This window comes from Gekko japonicus, unplaced genomic scaffold (assembly GCF_001447785.1).
Source record: "Gekko japonicus isolate JY-2015 unplaced genomic scaffold, Gekko_japonicus_V1.1 scaffold969, whole genome shotgun sequence".
NCBI classification, from domain to species: Eukaryota; Metazoa; Chordata; class Lepidosauria; order Squamata; family Gekkonidae; genus Gekko; species Gekko japonicus.
The window spans coordinates 39,316-54,348 of NW_015168076.1; the positions used below are offsets into that span (position 1 = coordinate 39,316).

General features: G+C 39.8%; 1 protein-coding gene across 1 annotated transcript; it reads right to left on the reverse strand.

The window, feature by feature from the left end:
* Positions 1–490: 490 nt before the first annotated feature.
* METAP2 (methionyl aminopeptidase 2) lies at positions 491–14,726 on the reverse strand. Its single transcript, XM_015414642.1, has 11 exons — positions 14,487–14,726; positions 13,357–13,461; positions 8,701–8,766; positions 7,028–7,130; positions 5,099–5,260; positions 4,076–4,257; positions 3,903–3,997; positions 3,703–3,799; positions 3,309–3,412; positions 2,007–2,122; positions 491–945 (listed from the first exon to the last, which is right to left on the reverse strand). The coding sequence occupies exons 1-11, from the start codon at positions 14,650–14,652 to the stop codon at positions 693–695; spliced, it is 1,449 nt and encodes a 482-aa protein (XP_015270128.1). The 5' UTR covers positions 14,653–14,726; the 3' UTR covers positions 491–692.
* Between the last annotated feature and the right edge of the window lie 307 nt (positions 14,727–15,033).

Below are 15,033 nucleotides of genomic sequence, written 5' to 3' on the forward strand. Positions count from 1 at the left end.
GTTTTCCACCACTTTCACCCTGCTACATAACTTATTTGTGTAACATCTTATAAAGATCAGCCTAATTAATCTAGGTCACAGTATACCTCCCAGAAAGGTGATGGCTTCATGAATCAAAGGAAGGCAAGACATGAAAAATATGGATCAGTCCTTGTGTGAACTTCTAGTGAAAGTAGATACAACAGGAACATTTCCAAAATGGTATTTTACAGTGGTTGCCTAGGGTTGTAACAGAGTTGTAAAAGCAAGTTTGGCTTTAGATCTGAAAATCTGTATTTATTTATTTTTTTACAAAATGGATTCCAGGAATTTTAAAAGGCAATACCAGAAGACAACTTAGTTGCAGAAATCAGGTGTAGTCATTCAAAGCATTCAGGTAGGAATATGGTAATATAAATATTTGAAAAGCCTTTTTTCAAACATGTTCCAAACAATATGTATAACTCATTCCAAACTAAAGGTTGCATTTTATAGCATATTTTTTCAAAAAGAAAAAAAATAGAAGTAACTTCTGAAATATTCTAGAGGCCCCAAAAGCTGTTTTTCCTTGGTTAGTTACATTTGATTAAATTCCTTTCTTTCTGAACACGGAAAGATCACATTGGGTCCGCTGTTAAAACAGACTGCAAATTTATTCTGGCAAAATGTCTCCCAACAGAGCCTAGAGTACAGTTGAGGTAATGGCCTTGAAATTAATAGTCATCTCCTCTGCTGACAACTTCTTTGCATGTAGGGCGCAATAATATGGTATGCTCAAACTGTGCTGTGTATGAGCCTTTAATATCACATAGCGGAGGGTATGGATCCACTATACCCAAGTCACACAGGTTCTTCAGAGCCATTAGGTATTTACTTTCTCCCAGACGATCTAGCCATCTGCGGCAGAAGGCAAGAGTGCCAAAATTTTCATTGATAACATTCAGCAAGTGTTTTGCTCTTGGAAGCCTAGAACAAAGAGTACATTGAATTAGCAGGAAGAAAGGCTGGGGCAAAAGAAACATTGGCTTCTGAAATTAAGACAACCATTGAAGAAGAGTTCATGGAAGAGAAGTCATTTACACTATATTGTCACTATTTACAAATAAAACTGAAAAGCTTCAGAATAATAAAACAAACTTTCATTTCTTCTGTATCATTATGGATTAACTGAACTTTTAAGATGGCATTTCTTCTCTAAATTGTAAAACAAAACAAGAAACTAGAGAAAGTAAACACACTTAGCATATCAAAAGATCCTGAATACAAGTTTCAGACATACTACATTTAATTAAAACCAATCACTGAAGTGCAGTCTTCCATTTTTGCTTGCTGCTGTTTTACATAACAAACCTAGTTGAAAGGATGATGAGAATGCTGACCCAGAAGTTAGTCCTCCACTCTCACCTCTACCATTGGCTTCAATTGCTAGCTCTATCATATCCCTCCCCAATGATAAGGGCGTTCCTCCTGGAAAAGCAGCCCAATGAAATTAATCTGTCTGCACAGGGACAGGCCCAGTAGCAGTTAAGATCTAGCAGAACTCTGAGAAGCTGGGACTGTTTGACAGGGAGGCCCAATTTCAAAACCCTGCTCTGCCATGAAGCTCACTGGATGATCTTGGGCCAATCTCTTAGCTGGCCTACCATGCTTTGGGAGAAGCCCACAAGCAGGGCACAAATACAACACTGACACCCTGAGTAACTGTTACTGAACACGGAGATTCCTATTTCACTATCCCAGTGAACAGATACTGAGATCTAATCTCGGGAGGGGGGAAAAATCTAATAAATAAATTTAATTCTTAAGTCCTTCCAAAATTCCAGATGTTTTACAGTCTTGTAGGAAAAGTTCAACTCTTAATAATTTTAGCTAATTTTCTGTGCCTTTTTCAAGCTCTATGACGTAACTACTTTGAGATGGGGCAATCAGAACCATACATTAAGGTCATGCTGGCTGTTTTACGTTCAATATTTACTATTCTTTCTGAGTTCTAAATAATTCAACCATGTAGTAAAAGCAGAACTAACCTTATTGGCACATGTCCAACATCAAAGTTCTTCATATAATGAGAACATTCCATATCATCATGAACAACACCTTTTCCTGTGCTACCAAATGTTTCTATAGCATATACTTCTCCTTCCTAAAGTAAAACAGAGAAGCAGACTGTATGATTACCCTCAAATGTTATTTACATGTGAAATCATGCAATCTGGCCCATAAATGTTAAGCCACGATACACTTGATTGATCTTGTGGCAGTTGTCATAGAACTGTTTTGCTATGAACAAACATTGCCTCACCTCCTAGAATTTCTCAACTATAAAAGTGCAAGATCTTACATAGCAGAGATACGAGTAGCACAAATTCAAAATATACAATGAACATAGTCAATACCTCTTAGCTTTGCCAGGGTGATCTTGTACTGTATATCATCAAGTTTAATAGACTGAGCCAATACACTGGCAATAGTCAGCACAACTGTATTTAACTTGTCAGTGCACTAAGCACTGGCATTGTGGGTGGCTTATATATGGTTCCTAAGCAAACTCCCATCCAGGCAGCTTCAGATCATTCCTATGGGCTGATGGCTCAAGCCTGGTTGACTAAAGTCATGTTCTATACTAGAATCACATTAGCAAGAGATGCAGTGGCATCTTGAACATTTAGCTTACCACTGGTAATAGCACACAAAACGGTTTATTAATAAACTGGATAAATTCTATGAGCAGGGGGTTATTTCCGGAGATCTGATGATCCATATGACGGTAAGAGATTCTCTTTGTTTAAAATTGTGTAAGCTGCTTTAAAGTCTCACTGATTGGGAGAAAAGTGAGATATACATTTTAAGCAAACATTCTTTGTTGGCTTATCATAAGAATCCCACTGCCTTTTTAACAGCTTAAACAAAATGGCTACCCATTCTCTTATTTCTTCCTAGTGGAGGACTTTATCCTTTGCTTTTGTATCAAAATAATTTGTTAATATAGAGCTACACTTAATGCACAATTGATTTCAATTTAAGACCACAATCTATGTTGGGAATTGTTTTGTTATTTAAAAATTAAGTTTTACATATACAGGCCATGTTTACCATTCACAAGTATTCAACGGGGCGGGGGTGGGGAAGAATAGTATTTTACAGAAGATTGTTTACACTGATACCTTTTTAAAAACTAAGATTTGTTTCCATTTAAAGTGGGTTCAATATTTTTATTACCAAAAGGCTACAATCCCACGTATCATTTCTTTGGCGTAAGTGTCACTGAACTCAGTGGGACTAACTAAGTGAACATACACAAAATGAAACAGTAAGAACAATGCACTTACTTCCATCCTTGTTGCTTCTCCTCCCTTCACAATGGGCACTGTTTTACCTGCATGTATCCTATACTGTCCAATAGAGTGTCCATTCAGATTGCGAATTGGTTTCACTGTTATATAAAATGCAAAACATTATGAAATTAATATATTTAAATAACATTTAAACAACATTTCTATTATAATGAATATACTTTAAACTTTGAATCTAATATAATTTTTGAAAATTATACTTAATTTTAAAAAAACAATCATTTGGGGAACTGTATTCACAATGTCTTCATTGGGACTGACAACTGTAATCAACAGTCATACATGGCTGTATCAATACACCTTAAATTAACACAACATGAACAAATACTTTTGGGTTAATCACATGTAGTAGAGAAAGTAGGAAATTCACCTTGATATGTTTTGCCATCAATTTCAACTTCATAAGATTCCATAACTTCTTGGATGGCCTCTCCAACATCACAAAGACGAACATCTATCCCAGCACACTGTATTACACATGAAAAAACAAGGTTGAAATTGAAGGGGGGGAATTATTTCTCACAAAATACATAGATAACAACTGAGTCACAATTCCCCTGATGAGTATACCTTTATTCCAGTATTAGTTGCATCTTTTACTGCTTCTAACAGTCTGTCATATTTTGGATTGAATGTGACAGTAAAAGCACAGTCAATTATTCGACCTGAAATAAGACAACTTAAATAAGTAATTTGCCTTCAACCAAGCTGCCCAACTGCATGACAAGCAAGACGACACTTACCACTGACATGTGTTCCAAAATCTATCTTGCAGATATCATCATACTGTAATACAGTTGGATCTCCAGCATTGGGAGTGTAGTGGGCTGCACAGTTATTGAGAGAACATCCTGTGGGAAATGCAAGCCCAGCATTTAGGCCATTCTCCTTGATCAACTTCCGGGAACAATCTTCTAATTTTTCACTAGGAAGGGCAAATGTGAAAGAGCTTTTAACAGTATTTTACAAGCCAATTTCATTTTTTTCTTTTGCTACACTGAGTACAGACAACAGTCTCGGTACAACTGCAAGCATAAGGATGATTGCAATGTAGTTCTTTCCCCCTTTCCCCAATAACCCTGAGACCTCAAGAACACCAACTCTGGAAGTGGCAGGACTGGCATGGATAAAAATCCGGAGTGCAGGTGTTGCCATGGGAAGACAAAAATGGGAAAAATCACCCTCCCCTTCCAACAGCAGTGTTTCAACTGGACAAGAAATTCCACAAGCACAACAGTGGTGCCTGTCTAGCTGTCCCCAGGCCACATGGTTTTGTTTACATAAGTTCTGCAATCTTCAGCATTAACTTTTTGGAGATCTTAGGCAGCTGCTGATGAAAGAGGGAAGCAGGACAGTGTGTAAGTACTACTACAGTCATTTCATAGGATCCAAGCCAATATTCTTACTACCATTTGCTGCCCTGATCAGGAAAGTACTTAGGAAAATGTCATGTCTCGAAAATCAACCAGCATCAATATTATAACTGCTACTTGACACCTTAGTTTTGTGGCCCGTAAAATAAAAAAAAAATGAAACTATATAAATACAGAACAGATTCTTGTTTAAAATGAGAAAAAGACATAGCTATGTTCAAGCACTGCAATCTCTGCTGACTCTGCAATCACTTCCAATGGCCTCAAGGACTGGCAGAGGACCAGAATGGTGTACTGAAACAGCACATTCAATCCCATGAAGATTTAACTCTTGAAGAACTCCCCTAAAACTGTCGCTGTATATTGTCCTTCAATAAAGTAGTTTATTCTCACCAGATTTCTATCATTGTCATTCCAGGTTTGATCCAACTTCTAACATATTTCCTCACTTGTCTGTGTGCTTCAGCAGCCTCTCTGAAATCATTCCAGACTTCTTCATTCGCTTGATCTAGTGCTCTCTTTTCATCACTTGTGGTTCTCCAAGCAGCAGTTCGCCTTTAATATACAAGCAAAGTCAGGCAGATGTCACCACATGTAATCAGAATGTAGATGACTAAAAAGTAAGCAAGGATTAAGTAAGCTTCCATGTACCATGAAAAAATGTTTTATAGTACATTTTTTAATCATCAGACACAAGTTGCCCAGACACAAGTTGCCCTGACCTGGATAGCCCAGGCAAGCCTGGCCTTGTCAGATTCTCAGAAGCTAAGCAGGCCTGACCCTCGCAAGCATTTGGATGGGAGACCTCCAGAAAATACCAGGGCCAGGAGGCCAGAGGCAGGCTATCAAGCCACTTCTCTGTCCTCCACGCCCCAGCAGGAGTCACCAGAGGTCACCATGATTTCCAGGCATGGACACACACACAGAAATACCAAAAGAAAAAGAAAAGAAATATCCTTACACGTTACACACAGTCACTTGAGTTCTCCATCCCTATTTAACCAAGAATTGTCAAGAATGCACTTGTTGATCTCAGAAGCTAAGCAGAGTCATCTGTGGTTAGTACTTGGATGGGAGACTTCCTTGGAATCCCAAGTCAGGAGGACAGAAGCAGGCTTTATTCAGCCACCTCTCTGAATATCCTCCAGGCCCCCAGTAGGGATCAGTCACCAGAGGTCAACGTGACTTCCAGGTGCAGACACACACACACACAAATACCAAAAAATAACTTTAAAAGAATGCACTTATAATTAATGCTTGTTGGTAATTTATTCTTAAGGTGCCATCACAGAATCTCCTAACTACTTTTTAAACTACTAAGGTGAGTTTGGCAAGTGTTAAATAAAATATGAGTTCCAGTGCGTAAGGCCATGGCACACTGTAAAAGCCACAAAGGACAGATCCTAGGGCATCTTTGGGGGGAAAACAGATGAAACAGTTGAAGTGAAAGCACTGAGGGCCTGCATCTTACGTTACTATTTGACTCCCAAGACTTCAGATACAACACACATACATACACATGCATGAGTTGGTTTTTGCAAACAAAATACAAGCAAAGGTGCTAGGCCTTCCAACACTCAAGTATATTTTGCTGGCAAACACAGGTATGTATGTATGTGGAACTTTAAAAACTGCCCCTGAAATCCATACCTATCCTATACGCAAGAAAAATTATCAAGTACAAAGCAGTATGCTAACATGATAGTCTTACTTAATTAAGGATAGTTTCGTTCTTCCCAAGGATAATGGCAGAAGCAAAACAAACACATGCAGAGATATTTACTGAAAACCCTTATTAGTCCCCTTTCTCCCTTGTGAAACTCAAGGTGTAATATAGTTGGATCTCCAGCATTGGGAGTGTAGTGGGCTGCACAGTTCAACCCTCTGCATTCAGATAACATGATGAACTGTAGTTTCTGAACTGTGGTTTGATCAAAATTTGTTTACTTGTGATGTCTAAATACTGGCAAATAGGGACTTCTAATTAGAGTCTGTAGTTTCTTTATTAACCAGAGTTTGTACTAATGGCCATTTGTTGTTATGCTTGAACTGACAACCCAGAGTTTGTTGAGTAGCATTCCCTTCTCAGCCGTTTAGCCAAAGAGACAGCAATATAAGAAGGATGACCTTCCTGCCAGGAGACTCGCAAAAAGGAGACAAAGGTTTACACAGGAACCAGGATTTGTTCCTTATGCCTGGTAGACTAATAAAAATTTGTGGCATCAATAACAGTAAACACCACAGTATATTGCAATATCTATATGAAGATATGTTGGCAGTTTGTTGCCCTGTGCATTTTAAAACTTCTAACAGGATACATACCCATCTTGTGTTGGTGGATACTCACACTCTTCACCTTTTGGAAATACCGCACTGGGAAACAAATCGCATATTGGAATAGATGGAGGATCTGTCTGGACTTTAGCTGTTAGGTGAAATGCAGAGTTTAGTTCTCTTACACTGCAACATCTGGTTCTATCACTTTTAAAATATGAGTAAAGAAGCCACGCCTCCTGTCTGGCTCAAACACCCAAAACAGAAAACATGCCAGGAGTTTCTCCAATTCATGGAGTGCCTTTTACAATCACCAAGAAGAGCTGCATTTATCATAAAGACCTGCCTTTTGCATGCAACAAATAGCTATAATATCTGTGCATGTATGCCAACAGCTCCTATTTCCTGGGATAAACCCTATTAACAAGGGCAAGCACTGGAGAATTCACTGACCCTTAAAAAAGTTTGTACTCAGGCACTAAAATTCTACAACTTCTAGCTGCTCCCCACATCTCCATATGCTAAATCTTTAAGGGAGAAGATGAGAGTAAATGCTGTTATTTATTTACATTATTTATAGTCTGCCTTTCTTACTTGGACTCAAGGAGGATTACAACACAATCCCTGCTACAGTCTGTACAGTAGTATACTATGCTTCAGAAACTATCACGTCAGCCCAATAAGGGCTAAGAAACAAGACACAGATGTTGAAACAAATATTACAGTTTAAGTGAAGAAGACAAGCTGCTTTGAGTGCTGCCAGAAGAGCACTATATATTTATTGGCAAACAGGGACTTTATTTTAAATAAAACATTAAATGGAGGACCTTCAGCAAGCTGGGGGATGGGGGGAGACTTGCAGTGATCCATGGCACCATAATACATGAAATTACTTGATTTTTCCTGTGTCAAATGTTGAAAATTATGCTAAGAAAATCCCATCAAAGTTGCCAGTTGCCTTGACAGCACATAATGAGCAAGATACTTTTTTTTAATGTTTTTTTTATTTTTTTCAATTTTTTACAATTCTAACACTTCAAACAGTGAACAATTAATTTTCCAATTACATTCACATCCTGTAAATAGTTCCTGAGTATCTACAACGTTATAACATGTTCAAAGAATTACAATATATTACTCATCACACTTCCGAATATGCAAGGTACTTGACACTCCACTTGACCCAACTCACAGCTACTGAGAGCTTGTAACTCCTTGCAATAAGGAGGGCCTCTGTAGTAGAGCAAGCACATATGAACCTAACCTGCCCACTAGCTAGAGGACTGAGAGCTGCTAAGGGTTTGTGTTTTCTTGCCTCTGTTTGGTACTCTATGCACAAGGCAATCGGCTTGGGATGATTCTTGGAAAACACCACATAAATATTTCTCCCTCCCATTTTTAAAATGCTGAAGAGTTAACAGGACAGACGCCCTGTCTCAGTGGAGCAGCATATTTTGCATGTAGAAGTTTAGCTGTGAGCATTTCCTCTTTAAAGGATCTCACCTGGCACAGCTGGGAAAGATATGTAAGAATCACTCCCTGTTGTTTATCCAATTGGACAATACTGGACCAGATGGACCAACTGTCTGACTTGGTATACAGCAATAGAACAAAGTTTGAGTTCAGTGGCACCGTTAAGACCAACAAAGTTTAATTCTGAGTAATCCTTACTAAAAGGACACAAACTAAGACCACACAATTTAAATGCCACCAACACCTACGTCCTTTCTTCTTTTTCTTCTTCTTCTTTTTCTTTCCTGCTGCACCATCACCATCACCTTCTCCATCTACAGAAGACAAAACACAAAGAAAGACTAAGGCAGCAGCCCTAGTACAGCTAGGCATCATTCTAGTGTTATAAAAGAAAAAATGGGAAAACCAAAGGATGGGCTAACAGCTACACCGAAAGCTACATCATGGCAGCCTGACCAACCTTGCCCAAACTGCATGTTGTAAGAGCATCACACTATGTAGGGCTTTCTTGCAGAAACAGGCTGACTGGATGAGGCAAACACTTCAAACTTTTGCTGCTACCTTGCTGATACTGTGTAACTATATCACACCAAACTGTGCTGAGAAGACTATAAATTGTGATGCTGTCCTTTCTGAAGAAAATATTCTTCTGGAATGTGATGCTATGTGCCTGCAGCATGAAATGTGAACAGTGCTGTTACTGAAATGCGTCTGGAAAGGCTGAGTCTTTTGAACCACCTATTATGAGTACACACACAAAACAGTGGCTGATACCACTCAAAGTAGTAACTAAGGATCCCGAACCTTCAGATACATACTCTTATACATACATACTCATACTCAGATACATACATACAGATACATTAAAGAAATGTTTTTTTGTCTTACAAATCACTAAGAGGCCCCTACCTATGACAATTTAAGGCAAAGTTTGAGGTCCACAATCCTTATTTCCTTGGAAATCCTACCAATTTCAATGAGGCCATAGTGGTTCTGCACAGTGATTATGAGCCCACTAGTTTCTGCATTTTGCTGTGGGTGTATGCAGGCTTAATTTTGGGAAATGTCACACACTGTAGACATTAGTAGGCAGACCATATATGTTCACACTGGCAATTCAAACTTCTTGGAAAATAATATTTTGCAACAGTTGTTCAAACCATATAATTTTATATATATAATTTTATATTCTAGTTTTCAAACCAAATGCAAATGACTGTCAATTTAAACACCCCACCAATGTGATGTGTAATTTGAGGCACAGTGTTCCTCATATAATGTGAAAGTATTTTTTATTATGTGTATATTCCATTCATACAATGTACAGTTCCAAGACCAACTGCTTTCATGCGTTACACAGGGCTACATTCAGAGTCACAGTACTGCATATGGGAACAAGTTGTTACAGAGCAACTTCAGTTTCAAGTTTTTATATATTATTATAATTTATTTGATTTATATCCCACCCTCCCTGCCGATACTTTACCTCACAAAGAACTACTCAGTTGCAATGACCGTTGCAAAAGATAATTTTCCATTAAGTTTGAATTGCCAGTGTGAACATACACGGTCTGCCTACTAATTTCTACAATGTGTGACATTTCTCAAACTAGTTCCAGACATGTCCCCTAAGAATTGTCTGGATTTCAGTCAGGTGGTCAAACCTGCGCAGGCATAAGGAGATTAGGCTAAGTCTAGCCAAAGTACGCTTCTGACTACTTGTCCCCAAACTTTACTTGCCTGATGTTGCTCCTTTCCCTTCTCACTGCTTGCAGGCACATTCTGTGCAAAAGTGCAGAGTCAGGTATCCCTCCTCTAGGCTTTACAAAGTGAACATTTACACTACTTCTTTTGTTTCCATGCCATCAAGAAGCTTTTTGATGTCCATGCAGCAGAATAAGAAGCAAGTCACAGCTTGGTAGCAGGGGAACTGAAAAGCAATCCCCATCACTGGGCTGCATTTGCACGTTAATAAACTCAGGGACTTTAAGCTACAGCCACCAGGCTTAAAAGTGCATTACATATAATTAAAATTGTTTTTATATATTAATTATATACATACAAAAGCAAAACTTCCACTTGCCAAGTCTAGGTGGCCTGAGTTCAAGCACCTGGGCACGCCAGGAGAAATAAAGTAAAAAGAAAACAAAAATGGTTCTTACATCTTTGTAGGAAAGTGTAAGTAGTATGGACAAGAATGCACTACTCTTACATGAAGCTAGATGAAAACTACATGTATGATGTAATTACTGGATCCACATTAGGGTCACCCAGGTTAGTACTTGGGTGGAAGACCACCAAGCAAGTCCACGGTTGCTACACAGGAGCAGACAATAGCAAACATCTCGTCTTGAAAACCCTATGGAGTTGGCTGTAACTATATGGCACTTTCCACCACCAGTGAGGCTTAGGACTACAAAAGGGTGAATCATAAATTGTTCAATACTGCCACTGGTTGTTCTGACCATACACCTATTTCTCTCTTCCCTTCTCAATACATGCATCTTGAAAAGGTTAAGGCAAATTCATTGGGGCAGCAGAAAGATCTATGAGAAGAAGGGGTACTTGTTTCTCTTCTGAGGAAGGGAAAAGGAGAAAAAGAAGGCTGTTTGGCAACTGGTGGCAGCAGCCTCCAAGTAGCCCTAGCTGGTCAAGGAGCCAGCAGTTCTCAGCTACTGGCTTACACAAAGTGATTTTTTAAAAAATCAGAATTTTAGATCATTCATGCTTGGAAACAATATTTTTAAGTGCTCCGGATTCTTACGAAGACAAAGCACTACAGTGTGAATGTAATTTTTTAAACTGAAGTAACGAACAGTAAACATTCTTGTTTTGCAGTCATAAAATGTATTCTAAAGACCCCAAGTTACAAATATTTCAGTGTATCTTGGCACATTCTGATACAAGATAATTTGCTCTTTAAACAGTCAGTGCTTCTGAACACCGTCATCTTGGTGAATGAAAACTGTATCACATTAAGTTTTGCCCTTGGCTGTGCTTAGTCCACCCCCATTCCCAAAAAGTTCTGGCTTATTCATCCACAGATTTGGAATACTTTCAGCTAACTACTGCAGACTCTGGCAAACTCAGTTCTGTAGCTCATGCTATTCATTTATTATAGCTTACTCCCCCCCCCCCCCCGCAGTACTGCTGGTGTATTTGCCAATAGCAAGCCAAACTATTTGGCCTGCCATGTCCTTGAAAACTGCTGTAAACATCCCATAATTCAGCCATAGTTATTTCCACCCTTTCTGATTAAGACATACTAGGAAGTAAATTCCATTTGACTAAGAGGGACATTTCTAGATAATCATCCTTAAAAAGACTATAAATCTCTCTGTCGCATAACATTGGGAACCAAGAGAAAGGCTCTTGTTTTTGTCAATTAACGCAGCCACCTATAAAGAACATCAGCCTCAGAATTTGTTTTTCTGGGAGTTGTGTTTTTTTTAAATGCACAGTCTGACTTGAATTCATTTACTGGTCTCACTGTTGGCCAGCACAATCCTATGAACCATTTCATGGGAGGGATTTACTTTTGAATTAGCCTGTCTTACCTTTGACAATGGACTGGAAGGAAAGAAACAAAAGGAAATCCACACACATTTTCTTGCACAGCAGGTGCAAGGAGAAGTAGTGAGGTATAGGGGGCCCGTTGAGTAGTTCCTGCAGGCAAGCAACCAGGAACACAGGCACTCAGCAGCCCAAGCTATGAACTGGAGTGTCTCCTTCCATTTACCCATGTTTGTGCATGATGACTGTTCCTGAGGTCATTCTCTCATTCTGAGCATACCCCTTTTCTATGTCTTTCCTTCTGGTTTCTCACAAAGGCAAGAAAGACAGCAACATGCTTATCTGGCTATTTAAACATTTAAAGCAATGCATAAAGGATAAATGTGTGTATGTGTGAAGTGCTGTCAAGTCACCTCTGACTCTTGGCAACCCTATGAATCAATGTCCTCCAAAACATGCTACCATCAACAGACTTGCTCAGGTAGAAGGACCATGGCTTCCTTTCCTGAGTCAATACATCTCATGTTGGGTCTTCCTCTTTCCTGCTGCTTGCAACTTTGCCTAGCATGATTGTCTTTTCCAGTGACTCTTGTCTTCTTACATACTCATTGTTTAGTCATTTAAAGGTTTGTTACTTTAATCCCTACTAACAAAACAATCTAAAATTGATTATAGCTAAAGAAATGTAACTTGTATTTCAGGTCCTCCTTTATTATTTCTAAGACCAAAAAAGACACACGCCTTGCACTCAGCTTGTAAAGTTCTTTCTGACTATTAATAGTTGTAACTTCTAAACATGTGTTTCAAATAATGACTAATGCAGAATTATGAATGTTAATGAAACAGGCTCAGTAACTGGATTAGCCAGATTGTCATATATTATGATCAATACTAATTTGACTCTCTACTGCTGTTCCTAAATAGAGTTGCTAACAGCCTGCAGAAAAAAACTGCCCTGCCTCTTTAATAGAGACTTAATGGGATGTTATTCACCAGGTGGTTATTTACTTCAACTGCTTATTTCCAAACATTAAGCCTCTATTAAAGGAACAGATTGTTGAAAACCCTATTCTTAAATAAGAAATTAAGAAATTCAATATACAATGTACCCAGTCAGCAAGAGCAGAAAGAGCGATGTAGGGAAACTTGGCTTCAAACAGCAATTTTCAACATGACATTCACATATGGTGCTACACTCCTTCATAGAAGGATAATATGCCTTTTTTGTTTCTAAAGCTGCTATCCAAAGAATCTTTTGAAATCAGATGACTACAAATAAATGGTCTGTTAATTAAAGCAGTGACAACCCTTTCCAAGCAACCACACAAAACTACAGCAGCATTAGGGAATTTTGTCCAAATTCCAGCAATACAGGAAAGAAGTATACTTACCTTCATCATCCTCATCTTTTTCCTTTTCTTCCAGTGATTGTTTATCCAATTGTTTTGTAGCTTCATCAAGAGTCACATCCAACTCTCTTTCAGTTTCCTGTTGTCCTATTTGCAAAATAAGCAGGTGGTTCAAGAAATCATGGTACTAACACACAAACACAAAGATTTCCCACTGTATTCCCTGCTTATCTCTAAAGACTTCAGATATGCAACTCTCCACAATGTGCCAATGCAAAACTTATGTCAAGAAGACAAGATACATCTAATAATGTTCTTAATTTTCTTTGATACCCATCTCTTCTCAGTTCCTGTGGCTACCCCAGCTAATGAAATAAATAAAATATTTCAAACAGCCTCACAAATCTCTTCCATGTCCCTTAGTGCAGATGCAGAGTACTTATGTGATACAAATGTATTTCCCCACCTTATACAATAAACCATCTTTTACTTTTTAACTGACTCCCACACTCTTACATCTTCATGAAAACAACAATTAACAAAAACATGTATGTAGTGCTATGACTTCTTCCTAACTGATCATATGCCCCATTTTGAGAACTTCTTCCCTATATAACGATTGCGAACCCGAAATGCAAGAGAGCCTACATCCTATATGAGTTTCGCGCATATCCCTCCACTCACACAACAATTAAAAAAGCATTACTACTTTATTTACCCAGCTTAACACCCCGCCCAATGACAGTAGCACCACAGCCCCCCAACCAAGAAGCCCCAGTAAGATATTATTTCCCCCTCGCCCCGGCACAATGCAGCCTTCTACAAATGCCCCACATTCTCGTTCAGCTCTCTCAAGGATTACCACTCCCCATTCCCACCACCCTCCCCCAACTTTCCGAATTCCCCTAAAACTTTATCCACATCGGCAACTGGCCATCCTGAGGCTCCCGAAGAAGTCCTTCAGAACCAACGAAGGCATTTTCACGCCAGCAAGTGGGATAAACACCCGTCCAGGCCAGACCCCCTCCGCCTGCACGCACCCGGCTCCTCCCCACCTCCCCCCTCTCCTCAGCAACCAGGACTGCCAGCTAAGGCCCCACTCTTTCTGCGCGGTTGTTCCCGCGGCCTCTCCTCAGCCCCGGCTCTGCCTCTTCCCTGTGCCCTGCCCGTACCCGCGCCGGCTCCTTTGCCCTTCTTCTTCTTTTTACGCTTCTTCTTAGCCCCTTCGTCGGTGCCGGGCCCTACAGCGCCTTCCCTCTCGTCGGGATCCAAAAGCAACTCTCCATTCAGGTGCTGGTTCTCCTCCGCGGGGCTGCCTCCTTCCTCCACGCCCGCCATGTTGCAGTGCCCGCCGTCACTCCCGCGACTGCTACGGGCAGGCGGACCGAGGAAGCAAGCACCGCCGCTCGAGCCCGAACTACTCTATGGCGCAACACAAGGCATGCTGGGAAAGGCGGAGGACCGGACGCTGGGGGGGGGGACGGCGAGCACGTGCGACGAATTAAAGCGCGAGAGAAAGGTAGTACGGAAGGCGCGAAGGTTAGGTTTGTTTGTATTCTCAGGGCTGTTTTAGGCAGTCGGTTAAGAAAGAAAGAAAAAAAACCTAGTAGTAAAGCTCTACATGGGAAGATCCGTTTTGGATTCTTCTTTGGGGTTGCCAGCTTCACAGCAACCGTTTCCTCCTGGGGAAGTGATCTCTGTAGTTTGGACATCATTAGA